General features: G+C 39.1%; 1 protein-coding gene across 3 annotated transcripts in view; it reads left to right on the plus strand.

The window, feature by feature from the left end:
* The window catches only part of NKAIN2 (sodium/potassium transporting ATPase interacting 2), a 1,094,549-nt gene that overhangs the window by 1,057,206 nt on the left and 24,193 nt on the right, over window positions 1–13,150 (plus strand). For all 3 annotated transcript variants that reach the window (XR_008380247.1, XR_008380248.1, XM_053592354.1), the window contains one exon: window positions 215–275. Coding sequence is in view for 1 of the 3 variants with exons in the window: in XM_053592354.1 (XP_053448329.1) it covers window positions 215–275 (61 nt within the window). In the remaining 2 variants the exon portion in view is untranslated. The remainder of the gene's footprint in view (window positions 1–214; window positions 276–13,150) is intronic.

The following is a 13,150-nucleotide window of genomic DNA, read 5'->3' on the forward strand; positions in this document are numbered from 1 at the left end:
GCAGATCAAAGAAAAATAGAGCAATATGTTTATTGGTAAAACAGATCAACATCATTTGAATCAAGAATCCATGGTGGAGTGCAGATCTAGTCTGATGAACCATTTTGAAGCCTTGAGTCTTGTTTTAAACTCCTAATTTTGAAAGGCCACTCCCTGGTAAGGTCCAATTTTGTTGCCTTTGCCTGATATCTAAAACATCTCTGTTTTGTTTCAGCTGGCAGGGTTCATCTACGCCTGTTATGTTGTGAAATGTATAACTGAAGAAGAGGACAGCTGTAAGTATTAAAGCTCTATTCTGTTTCTTTCAAGTTCAAAGCATCTTCTTTACTGCCTCCTACCTAGCCTTCCCATTCCTCAGACAAGATCCCACAGCATAGCTTTACAACGGGAAATAAGCCTTTTGTGCCCATCCAGCTAAATTGTTTCTCATAAAAGTATCCAGCACATTGTAAAAATGGTACGTCCATTTTGGAAACATGCTACTTTTTTTCATCGAAAAATATTTTTGAAATCTATTCCTCTATGACAATTCTGATAGGGAATATAAAGGTAAGAATGGAGATGGAAATGATCTGAAATGTACTTAACTTGTTCTCTTTTTTTTTTTTTTTTTTTGGCCGGGGCTGGGTTTGAACCAGCCACCTCTGGCATATGGGACCGGCGCCCTACTCCTTGAGCCACAGGCACCGCCCAACTTGTTCTCTTTTTATAAGCTATTTGTTAGGTGTTGATAACTAATCAGTTTCACCCAGGACTATAAATTCTAAAGATCAATCATTTCTAATAATGACTAAATTTTTTCACAAAAACTCAAAAGAATTTGTCTCTGGGAAATCAAACGTTTCTATGTCCTTTCTCTTCCTACTGATTGATATAAGATGGCTAGAACTGATCCGGAGTTTAGAACGTGGTACCCTCTTACAAGCCTCAAAAAGGTTCCATCGTATTCTGCTCTTCCAACCACAGAGGGTAGAAGGTTGCAATCTTTCCTTGGCCCCTAACAATCTGAAATAGGAGGACTAGAAAAAGTTTTTCTCTGCTGTCTGGGTACTATCATGGATAATTGTTTATATAGCTCGGAGGACAGATCAGAACCAGGAATCTATTTTCTTAAAAATATTTATAATAGTGGGTTTTTGAAACAATGGGAAAAGAGAAAAGTGATAAAACATTAATGATTTGAGGAAAACAACAAAAGAGAAATATTTATATAGGCATATTATATATATATATGTGTATATATATATACACATACACATTTCTTTTTCCTTTCCAATTATACTGGAAAGAAATGGGCAGTATTGGGTGACTAATTTAGAGGAGACACTTTTTTTAATTATACTCATACATGATATAAAGTCAGAAATATGCAGTATATAATTTATATTATTTTGTGTGTCACAAAAATGGTGGTTCTTTCACTAAATAAGGTTTTTTTTCCAACACTCTTAAATGTATCGAGGGCTAGTCAGACTTTGGAAATTTTTTTTTTTTTTTGTAGAGACAGAGTCTCACTTTATGGCCCTCGGTAGAGTGCCGTGGCCTCACACGGCTCACAGTAACCTCCAACTCCTGGGTTTACGCGATTCTCTTGCCTCAGCCTCCCGAGCAGCTGGGACTACAGGCGCCCGCCACAACGCCCGGCTAGAGACTTTGGAAATTTTAAGATGAATTATCTGCCATATTTTACCTCTACAAACTTGCCTACTAGTAGGCAAAATCAAATCATGAGAACAAATATGCATAATGAAACTCTGTAGACTGTATAGTGGGTAAAGGAACGAAAAAAATCAGGCAAGTTTCCATACAGAAGGAAACTCTTGAGGTCAGTCTTGAAAGATGAATAGATATTTATTGGATAGCTGATATAAAAGTGAGCTGGTCCCAGGAAAAAGGGGGGAAAGTATGAAGGCATACCACAACTAGATTAATGTGACTGAATTGTGTCCCATGCTAGAGGTATATACACTCAGAGAAAATTGGAAAAGCAAGCATGGATGAGATTGTACAAAAATGTGTATCAAAAATTATTAGTTTGTGTACAGTTAATTGGCAGGTTATAATTACATGATCAAGAATGTACTTTACAAAAATTATGTTGGCATCAATATGATGGGAAGATTTGGGAAGGAGAAAAATTAGGGCAAGGAAACCTAGTTAAGACTCCATGAAAATGCTTGTCATCAGGGATGAGGAGGATCTGGATTCAGGCCAGTCTTGGAGATAGAGAGGATAGACGTGATTTGAGACATGCCAAAGTGCTGTGCTCAGTGGGCGTTGGGTGGGTACGGCAGTAAGAGAAAAGGAGACACAGATTCCTGAGTGTCTCATGGCATCAATGAGTGGAAGGAAATACTACTTGAGAAGTAGAGTAGGAATCAGATCAGTAGTTCACATTGGAGAATTGAGTTTAAGATACCTAAGGACTATACAGAAAAAGATACATACTAAAGACTTGTCTTCCACACAAAAGATTTTTTCAAAGATTAGGAAGAGCAAAAGATCTATGAATTTTTAAATGTATGGACTCCACAAGCTATGTAATTTCATTCAGATATTACCTTCAATGTCTATATATCAAATCCTTGATGAAGGGAAAGTCCACAGTTAATTTTCATAGGAAAGCTGGGCTTTCCCTTGACTATCATGTTTGATTTCATTTCCCAATGATGCCAGCACATGTTTGTCTTCAAACACTTACTGACATCCCAGGTCTTCTGCATGGACAATCATTGTCTCCAGGATGGCCCCTCTCAAAGAGAATCGTAGAAATGCTAGCTCCACAAAACATACCGTTCAAAAAAGTTTACAAAGCCAAGTAAGTCTGACACTGCCAATTTGGAATATGCCTTTACATTTTAACATCTGTGAGAGTACAGCAATAAAGAAATATGCCTGTGTTTTCCTAATCCACAGTTTTGTTTTAGCTTGAGCAAGGTATAGTGAAGCCACATGCATACCAAAAAGAGAATTCAGAGAAGAGTTTTACAGTTGTGTTATACTCATGGTTCCCTGAGGTTTGCAAAGACAAGCCAAGCAGGGCCACTCAGGAGGAGCAGGGTCATCAGAAAACAGGAGTGGGGAGGCAGAGGGAGAGGCACATTTATTGTGGTGATAAGCAGACTTAGGATAGGCCAGCCTGTCCTGACGTGGCACCCCATAAAATTCATGTTCACTGTAACTGTTAGAGAAAGGGCTATCTACAGTCTCCAGATGTTTTGAGTAATCAAGAGTTTACTTAGGAATACCTCATGGCCATTTTGTAGATGTTAAAACATTAATTTACGGAAATTTAAAGTATGGTTAATACAAGTCTCTCAAAATATTTGACCACATAACCCTTTTTTCATAAATAATCTTAGTATTATAGAGAATTAGAATCCCAGGGAATTTACCTTAATGAATTCTATCCTAGATCAAGATGGAGCCAGAGCAATGTAAATACAAGGATGCTTGAATTCATCAATGTCTTTTGGAAGATTAACTTTATCTCCCAAGCATCCAATAAGCTTTTTTCTGAAAGACTCCAAAAATAACATCTTTATGTGTGTTTTGATCACAACACTTTATTTGCCTTTATTAGTCCGCAATACAAGCAAAGTTCTCTTAGACAAGTTTACTGATTTTAGTCTTATTGCTCAGTGGGAAGATATGAACTTTAAAAAAAAATTTTTTTTATAACCAAGTAGACTGACATGTGGTGTTCATGGGATTAGGAAGCATCCTAGAGAAGACACTCATGTGGGCTGGTTCCCTGTCCGTTGTCTTTGATGGACACATTCAAACTATCATTGTCTTGGTCACTTGTCTATATGTTCATTTCCAGACACTGCCTGGTTATGTGATTTCCACTACTATAAAGAAGGTTTCAGTTTAATTTTTGGTAGTTATATCATATAGAAAATTATCTTAATCTTTAAAGAGTTTGGTGAAAGTAAAAACAAAAATGCTCTCAGAAAGAAAACCCTGACACATGGAATAGGTTGAATGTATGTGTAAAGCCTGAGAGGATCTCTGTGTGTCTATTTTTACCTAGTACAGATTTGCAATGAAGCATCTTGATGTCAGTGTAGTGGCAGGAATAGGTGTTAGCTGTCTGCTTACCAAATTGGTTGTTTCCATCCCTAAGAGCCTTATGAGCGACAGAGGATAATTTTGGTTCTGTAACATGCTGAGAATGGACTGTGCAGATAAGAACCCAATTATGGCAACTGGACAAATAAAGTATTCTTGAAGTCAATACGATGTTAGCCAGCTATTTGCTCATTTCTGATACTTAAGATCTTACAACAGCAAGTATACCCAGGGAGCCCCAGAGAAAAGAGGCAGAAACATCCAGCGAGCAGTGGAGAGTGACCAAAGACTCAATCTTAGACTCCATGAAATGGCAAAAAGTCATCATTGTAATTAAGGCAGTCAGATCAGGCATACCAAATGCCTGAGAATTTTTTTCCTTATTTCTCATTTTAAACAGTATCTCATTATCCTTTCTAGGGCCCAGTTTGACCAATACTTGTACAGACACTGTCTTAGTCCATCTGGATTGCTATAACAAATTGCCATAAATGGGGTGACTTATGAATAACAGCAATTTATGACTCACAGGTCTGGAGGCTATAAAGTCCAAGAACAAGGTTCCAACAGATTTTGTGTCTAGAGGGCTCGTTTCCAGGCTAGTAGATGGTGCATTCTCTCTGTGCCCTCACACAGTGAAAAGGGGCAGGGCAGCTCTCTGAAGCCTCCTTTATAAGGTCCTAGTCCTATTTATGAGCATTCTACTCTCATGACCTGATCACTTCCTGAAGGCCCTGCCTCCTAATAAAGAAATACAAACATTTACTTCATGGCAGACATTTTAATACAAAGGTGTTTCTTTTGTTTTGTTTTCTGAATGAAAAGGTGTGAACCTTGACATTTACATCTGTGACGCATTAGTTTTCAGAGCCGGAGCCACAGCCTGGCAGGTTGGCTGGCTGTGCAAATTCACAGGACACTCCTGCCATCTTCTGTGCCCACCAGGAGATGACAGCAACTCAGAGCAGAGATCCCAAACAGGAGATGAGTACTCTCCTTCCCCAAGGATTAGTTGGTTAAAGCTGCCATAACAACACACCACACACTAGGCATCTTTAAACACAGAGATTTATTTTCTCATGGTTCTGGAGGCTAGAAGTCCAAGATCAAGGTGTTTGCAGTGCTGGCTTCGGCAGCACATATACTCAAAGGTGTTTGCAGTTTGCATTTGTCCTGAGTCCTCCATCCATGGCTTGAAGACAATACCTTTTTGCTGTGTCCTCACAGCTTTTTCTCTTTTGTGTCTCTTCCACCAGTCCTATTGGAATAGGACAGTAAGGCCCTATCCTTATGACCTCATTTAACCTCAATAACTTCTTTATTAAAGGGCCATCTCCAAATATAATCACATAGAAGGTTGTGTCTTGGAATGTGGGGATGGGGAGAGACAATTCAGTCCATCACATACCAGACCCAAACACAGGTACATGCACCATGTGGTCCCTGCACACTTGAAAATATCTATGGGGCACAGGGTGCCCACAGCTCACAGGCCCATCAAACACCTGTGGGCAGGAGGCTCCAGGGCTGTAGCTATGGGGCCAGCTCCATGCTCGGTCCCCCCACCCCAAGAGTTTCCACTCAGCATCTCCTGCTGTGGGGCAATCTGCCTTCAGATGAGTAGCTCCTCACCAGAAAAAAAGCTGGGACCCCTGCTCCAGGGGGTGTGCCTTGACCCAGGAACCCTGTCTGAGTGGGGCAACCTTCGCAACATTTATCTATTTGTTCAGGCAAAGGCAGAGATCTATCTTAGGAGAAAAGGCTTTCTCTGGGAGAGCAGGCAGCTCGCTGTGCTGGCTTTGTGGCAGGGCTGGTCGCTGTCTCATCTGTCACCAGCCATGCAGAGTGTTCCTTGTGGCCTCCAGTCTTTTCTATTCCCCTCTCGTTGTTCTATTTTACAATACTCTGTGAAAGAAATAAAATGTTCGGAGATTCCTGTTCGAGTGTGCCTTTTATCATAAGTGCAGCTCTTCTCTCTCACATCACCCTCAGCTCTCCTGCACCGCAGCCAGGTGTCTACTCACAGTAATAGAACTCAGAATTTTCCTCTCTGCTTCATTAGCATTGTTAGATGTGACAGTTAAAAGGAAGCCATGCAGCCATGGAAAATAGCACTAATCCACGATAGGGAAAAAAAATCATCGTGTGATTTCTCAATTTTCATTATGTATTCTTCCAAATCTTTAGCTTAACAGTTAAACTACACTAAATGTTGGTCCTCTAGCAAATGGGTCCATTTTTCTAAGTAGTCACTCTAGTTCCTAAAAGAGATTCAATGTATTTGCAAATGTTATTAAATATTGAAATCATCTGGAGAAAGATGTGGAATGTCATCTTAAAACTCATATCCCAAGGGAATTATTTTGAAAGCAATATTGAAAAGTGAATTCTACATTCTTAAATTTGGAGTTAGATGCAGGCACGTTCCCACCATGGAAGCACAAACGCGTAAAAACCTGTCCTGAATTCTTCAAAATCAGCTGGCCGTGGGAAAACAGGCACGATTGATTTATTGACTCTTTCATTTGAAAAGAAAACCACGGGAAATTATTCATGTCTCTAAGGCTAATAGTTTTCTATTATTTGATTTTTCTTCTAAAGCCAGCTGGCCTACACTTCCATGTAGTCAACTCCATCCTGTATGTTTTGTTCTTATCTGCGGTTTGGTAGGGTCTCTGGATTTGAGTGCAGTCCGTACTTCCAAACCTATGGGACAAGGAGGAGTAATCCCCTTGGGGAAAATATACTTATTTCTTCCTGTTTATAAAGGAATGTGTGTTTACTGTAGAAAGTATAGGAAATACAAATAAACAAAAAATGAAAATTAAAATGACCCCATAATTTTGGGTTTTGAATATCAGTTACTATTTTGACATATTGTGTCTCCTGATATTCCTTTCTTTCTTCCTTTCTTTCTTCTTTCTATCTTTTTTCTTATATTTCTTATTATTTCTTTTTATTAAACCATAACTGTATACATTGATATGATCATGGGGCATCATACACTCGCTTCATAGACTATTTGACACATTTTCATGACAATGGTTAACATAGCCTTTCTGGCATTATCTCAGTTACTGTGCCAAAACATTTACATTCTACATTTACCAAGTTTCGCAAATACCCCTGTAAGATGCACCACAGGTATGATCCCACCGATCTCCCTCCCTCTACCCACCACCCCCCTCCCTCCCCTCCCTTTCCTACTTCCCCCTATTGTTAGGTTGTAACTGGGTTATAGCTTTCATGTGAGAGCCCCAAATTAGTTTCATAGTAGGGCTGAGTACATTGGGTACTTTTTCTAAGAGATACTTACTTACATTCTTGAGATACTTTACTAAAAAGAATATGTTCCAGCTCCATCCATGTAAACATGAAAGAGGTAAAGTCTCCATCTTTCTTTAAGGCTGCCTAATATTCCATGGTGTACATATATCACAATTTATTAACCCATTCGTGGATCGATGGGCACTTGGGCTTTTTCCATGACTTAGCAATTATGAATAAACATTCTGGTACAAATATCTTTGTTATGTTGTGATTTTTGGTCTTCTGGGTATATGCCCAGCAGAGGAATTACAGGATTGAATGGCAGATCTATTTTTAGATCTCTGAGTGTTCTCCATATATCTTTCCAAAAGGAATGTATTAATTTGCATTCCCACCAGTAGTGCAGAAGTGTTCCCTTTTCTCCACATCCACGCCAGCATCTCTGGTCTTGAGATTTTGTGATATAGGCTAGTCTCACTGGAGTTAGATGATATCTCAAAGTAGTTTTGATTTGCATTTCTCTGATGATTAAAGATGAGCATTTTTTCATATGTCTGAAGGCCGTGTGCCTGTCTTCTTCAGAGAAGTTTCTCTTCAAATCCCTTGCCCAGCCTGTGATGGGATCCCTTGTTTTTTTCTTGCTGATGCGTTTGAGTTCTCTGTGGATTCTGGTTATTAAACCTTTGTCAGAGATACCCTGCAAATATCTTCTCCCATTCTGAGGGCTGTTTGCTTGCTTTACTTACTGTGTTCTTGGCTGTGCAGAAGCTTTTTAGTTTGATCAACTTCCAGTAGTGTGTTTTTGAAGCTGCTTCAATTGCCCGGGGGGTCCTCCTCATAAAATACTCGCCCAGACCAATTTCTTCAAGGGTTTTCCCTGCACCCTCCTCTAGTATTGTTATAGTTTCATGTCTTAAGTTTAAATCTTTAATCCAATGAGAGTCTATCTTAGTTAATGGTGAAAGGTGTGGGTCCAATTTCGGTCTTCTGCAGGTTGCCAGCCAGTTCACCCAGCACCATTTGTTAAATAGGGAACTCTTATATTTCTTTATATCTTCTTCCTTTCTTCCTTTTTTAAATCTCTATCTATCTATCTATCTATCTATCTATTATCTGTCTATCATTCTTCCCATCTCATTGTATCATACATTCTCTTTGGTAACCTGAGCTTGCTTTCTTATTGTTTATAACTCACTCTTTAAACTAACCTAACCTCTTCAAAAAAGTACCATGCTCTTGGGTGCCAGGTTGACAAGTAGAGTTGTAAGAAGGATCTGTCTATTTTAACTTATTGAGTATTATGCTTAAGCAATCAAATATATTTTATCATTAGTATCATATTGTTTTCCCTTTATAGCATTTGTTTTAGGAATTTGAAAGTAACTAAGCGAAATCATCTTGTACATATTTGCCAGCTTCCCACCAAACCAAAACCATTTCTTTCCCCATCTCTGAACAGGATCACATATTATTAAAGCCTGAAGTTCCAGACTTTGAATGCTTCTAATCTCTAGCTATGTCCTACCAGATCCATGGGGGCCCAAATGAAAGGAGGTGTCACTTTGTATTTTCCCTACATGCTTCCTCCAAAGCACAGAAGTTCTGCATGTGCTTAATTGTATATATCCTATTCTGATAAAGATTTTTTGTAACCATGAATTCTGCAGAGTTTAAAATTATGGAAAACTGCCTACTGTTCTATTTCAACGCTTTAATTTTATAGACTCATAAAGATTAAATGACTTGCTCAAAGTCACTGAGCTCATTTGGGAACTTCCAACATCCAAGTATCATGATACTGAATCCCTCAGGAGGAAAGAGGATTGTGAGGTTCATACTGAATCCCTCAGGAGGAAAGAGATTTGGGAGGTGCCATCAGGATCCACACCTGTGTTCCTCCCTGTGTGTCTTCAGCTCGTAGAGCTTCCCCAACCTGGAGGAGGGCTCAGAAAGTATTTGGGAAATAAATGAATAAATCAATTGGGTCTCCACAAAACAATTTTGAGCTATATGGAAACTGCAAAGGAAATTTGACATCTTCTTAGACTTCAGTTTATTGTAAGTAAATGAATAACCAATCAGAATAAAGCGCCTTTGTCATTTTCTGAACAAATTGAAGAAAAGGGGAAAAGATGCATTGCCATGTATAAAATTGAACAAGTGATCATCGCCTGAGACAAATGACCTACATATGCCTATGCTTCTTGTCAATCATGCAAGTTCCTCTCAGTGACATTCTCTAAGAGTGACACATAACCATTTCACAGTCTCCTCAAACTAGCCAGCCCTGGTCTCTTTTTCAGTCTACTGTTAAATTGCTCCCTCTTGTGGTTACTGGAGAGAAAACACGGGAGCGCTATGTTTTTTTTTAATTTTAATAATATAAATTTTATTTAACCCAATATAGCCAAATTATTTTAATTTTTTAATTATTTACTTTACAATTTGGGTATTCAGGCCAAAACTGAGTTTGATTCTTCAACAATCACTTTTTCCCCTTCTCTCCCCAGTATGTCCTCTGTTACACTACACTGCTCTTCACTGGCACATTCAGACACATGCACACAACGCTCATCCTTAAAGAAATCTAATGCTTCCAAACAAAAACCAGGAGAGGAAATAAATTAATCCATTATCAACCTCTGTTGATTCAGAACAATCAGGACGTTGTTTCTAAAAAACAATGTAGAGGTGAAGATATTCAAATAAGCAGAGGAGAGTCTCTAACTGGCTCGCAACAGAAGATATACACGGTATTATGCAGAAAATATTCTTGGCAGGATGAACTGAAGTTATCTGGTTGATAAAAAATATTCAAGTTGTTTTAATCAGGCTTAAGAGAAAAGAAAGCCAGAGCATATGAACTGAAGGAGGAAAAAGTGGTGACATTTACAGAAATGATCGAAATAAAAATCCTTTATTATGATTAGTCTGCTTCTCCCACTTATGCAGACACCCAGGCTACCTGTACCTGGTGTTCTGTCCTTATTCCCTCACCATGTCTTTCTGTGCACTCACAGATAATGAGATGAGAAAGAAAGCAGCCCAAGTGGCTGAAAAGTGGGATGATTTTAGCACCAGGATGTGGACGTACACACTCACAAAATAAAGTTGCTGAGACCCCTTAGTCCCACCTACGGAGAACTAATGGGAGCAGAGCAAAGAGCTGGCACAGGAAGCAGAAGCCTCTCCGGAAGGCTCCAAATGATGCGCTCGCAGGACAACATTCAGTCGTTTGATGAATGACGTTGGCTGGTGCTCACTCCCTCGTATCCAGTTGTGCTTTGTTTTGAAGTGGCATCTAATAAAAACAGAAGGCTGTGCTTAGTGATCTCCCTTTTAACAGCAGGAGGACTAGGAAACACTGCATCTCTAAGAATGGCCACCAAGTATGCAGAAAGGAACATCTGAGTTAATCCTAGCACTCTGGGAGGCCGAGGCGGTTGGATTGCTTGAGCTCACGAGTTCAAGACTAGCCTCAAGAAAAGTGAGACCCCATCTCTACTAAAAATAGAAAATACTGAGGCAAAAAGGATAGCTTGAGCCCAAGTTGGAGCTATGACACCACAGCACTCTATCCAGGGCAACAGCTTGAGACTCTGTCTCAAAAAAAAAAAAAAAAAAAGAAAAGAAAGAAAGAAAAGAAAAGAAACGTCTGAGTAAAGCAGCCTTCTACCATTGAAAGAAGGCCTTGTAAATAAGCAGGCTCGGGTGACCCCTCAATTCTGTGTGACATTTAAAAGAGTCTGCTCCAGCAGAAGATATTCAGGGGGGCCTCCCCTGTGATTAGTTGGCATTGTGTGGCAAGGAGCTAAAGAGAAACAAACTTAAAGCTCACAGGAGGAACAGTTTGTTTAAATAATAGAAAGTAATTAGGCTGCAGATAAATCAGTGATGGCATTTTATAATTATGATTAATTTAAAGGTTAATGTCCTTTGGTGCTAAAATCTTATTTAAAACATTTACCAGGAAAGGAAATTAGGATGTTACTATCAAGAGGCATAGAATGCTTCTGGGAATCTATGCCTATTATCACTCAAAAATTAGGTTAGATCTGAAGTGGTAATTTCAGTTCATTTTTGTATAAAATAGATGGTGGCCAGACTTGAAAGTCAGCAGGGTTGGCTGGGGCAGGCAGTGCAACTTTTGCATTTATTTGTTTGTTTATTTGTTTATAGGCTTAATTGCAAATGTTTTCTACTAAAGAGGCTACTTTATGCATGAACAATCCTGACACAAAAAGAAAATTGGATATGGATTGCTGCCTTTGTAAATAATGAAGTTGATGTTAAAGGAATTCCCAAGAGCGGAGCGGCAAAGGGAGGCACACAGTCACACATCCGTACACCCGGACACCTTCGCCACTCAATTAAATTCAATGGGGGACAGTATTTCTGGTGGCCCCAAACCTGTCCACCCTGTTCTACTCTTCCAGGCCCCACCTTTTCCATCCCTCTGTTTTCCCATTGAGAATTGTCATGCGTAGGCTTCCAATTGCCATATATATTCTGCAGCGCACCTTTTTAGAAACTCACTTAGTAAAATCAATGCATAACAGAAAAAGCCAGAGGGAAATAACTCCCTGGCAGCGTTTTTTCCCATTCATGATGCATTTCTGGATTTGCTCACTTTAAATATTTTATTGCTACCATAGGTATGTAAATCAATCCTTGAAATATGGAGATTATGCAGAAGCATAAATATTACAAACAATATTAGCAATTGCCTAACTATAATCCCCTAATCTTGCAATGGAGAAAAGGAGCACTGGAATTGACCAGATTCCAGTTAAGGCCAGCAACCATTTAGAGCCAGAGCTGGGCACAGAACTTAAGTCTCCAGATTCAAAGTATCTTTCCACATCACTTCCCTGCGATACCTGAGATAGATTCTTGCAACAAATTATTATGGAGAGCCACTCTGTGGTGGGCTGTGTGTTAGCCACAAGGGATGAAACAGGGAACCAAAAAGAAGAGCTGTCTTTGCCTTCATGGTACCTACTTTCCAGCACACAATTCATACTCTCCCCCCTAAAAAAAGGAATTGCATTAAAACATGGTGTGAGCTCAGATATGGAACGGGGTAGGTACTGTGGGAATGACCTCAAAAAAACTCATGTAGTTTAGAAAACAATGAAATTCTTCCCTGAGGACATGACATTTCAGCTAAAACCTAAAGGATAAATCAGAAGGTTACATAGAATTTAATGAAATTTGGAGTTCTTTTTAAGGAGGATTACTTTTGGGATATTGTGGATCATTTGGATAACCATAAGTACACAATAATTCACCCAGGTATGATCTTAAGTGCTTTTAATGAGCTCGATATAACAAGTCTAATTTCAACTTTCCCTTGTACTAGTAAACATGTTAGAATAACCACTGGATATTCTCTTTCCTGAAACTACTGTTGTTGCTCTAAAAGATGATTAATTTAGGCATGGGAGTTTTGTGATTTTCCTTTCTCGAGGCTGCAAAATGATACAAAGATTATGTTAGCAAAAATTACAGGTGAAGAATATCTCTCTAATAGGTGATCATAGCATACATGTTTTATATGCATACATTAATGTACCCACTATCCTAATTAAAATTTCTGCATGTAAATGAGATGTGCCTTCTAAATATATCCTGGATGTCACCTGAGGAGACATGACATACCCAGTCATGTCTAACGAGCTTACCTGAAGCTGGTAACAACTGCTTCCTCCAATTTCATCTGAAAGGCATGTCAAATATAATTGAAAGCAATTCCAGCGTGGGAGAACAAAACTAAGACTGGTAAACCAAATCCATCCGAATGGCA

The sequence above is a fragment of the Nycticebus coucang genome, chromosome 5, assembly GCF_027406575.1.
Source record: "Nycticebus coucang isolate mNycCou1 chromosome 5, mNycCou1.pri, whole genome shotgun sequence".
Classification (NCBI taxonomy): Eukaryota; Metazoa; Chordata; class Mammalia; order Primates; family Lorisidae; genus Nycticebus; species Nycticebus coucang.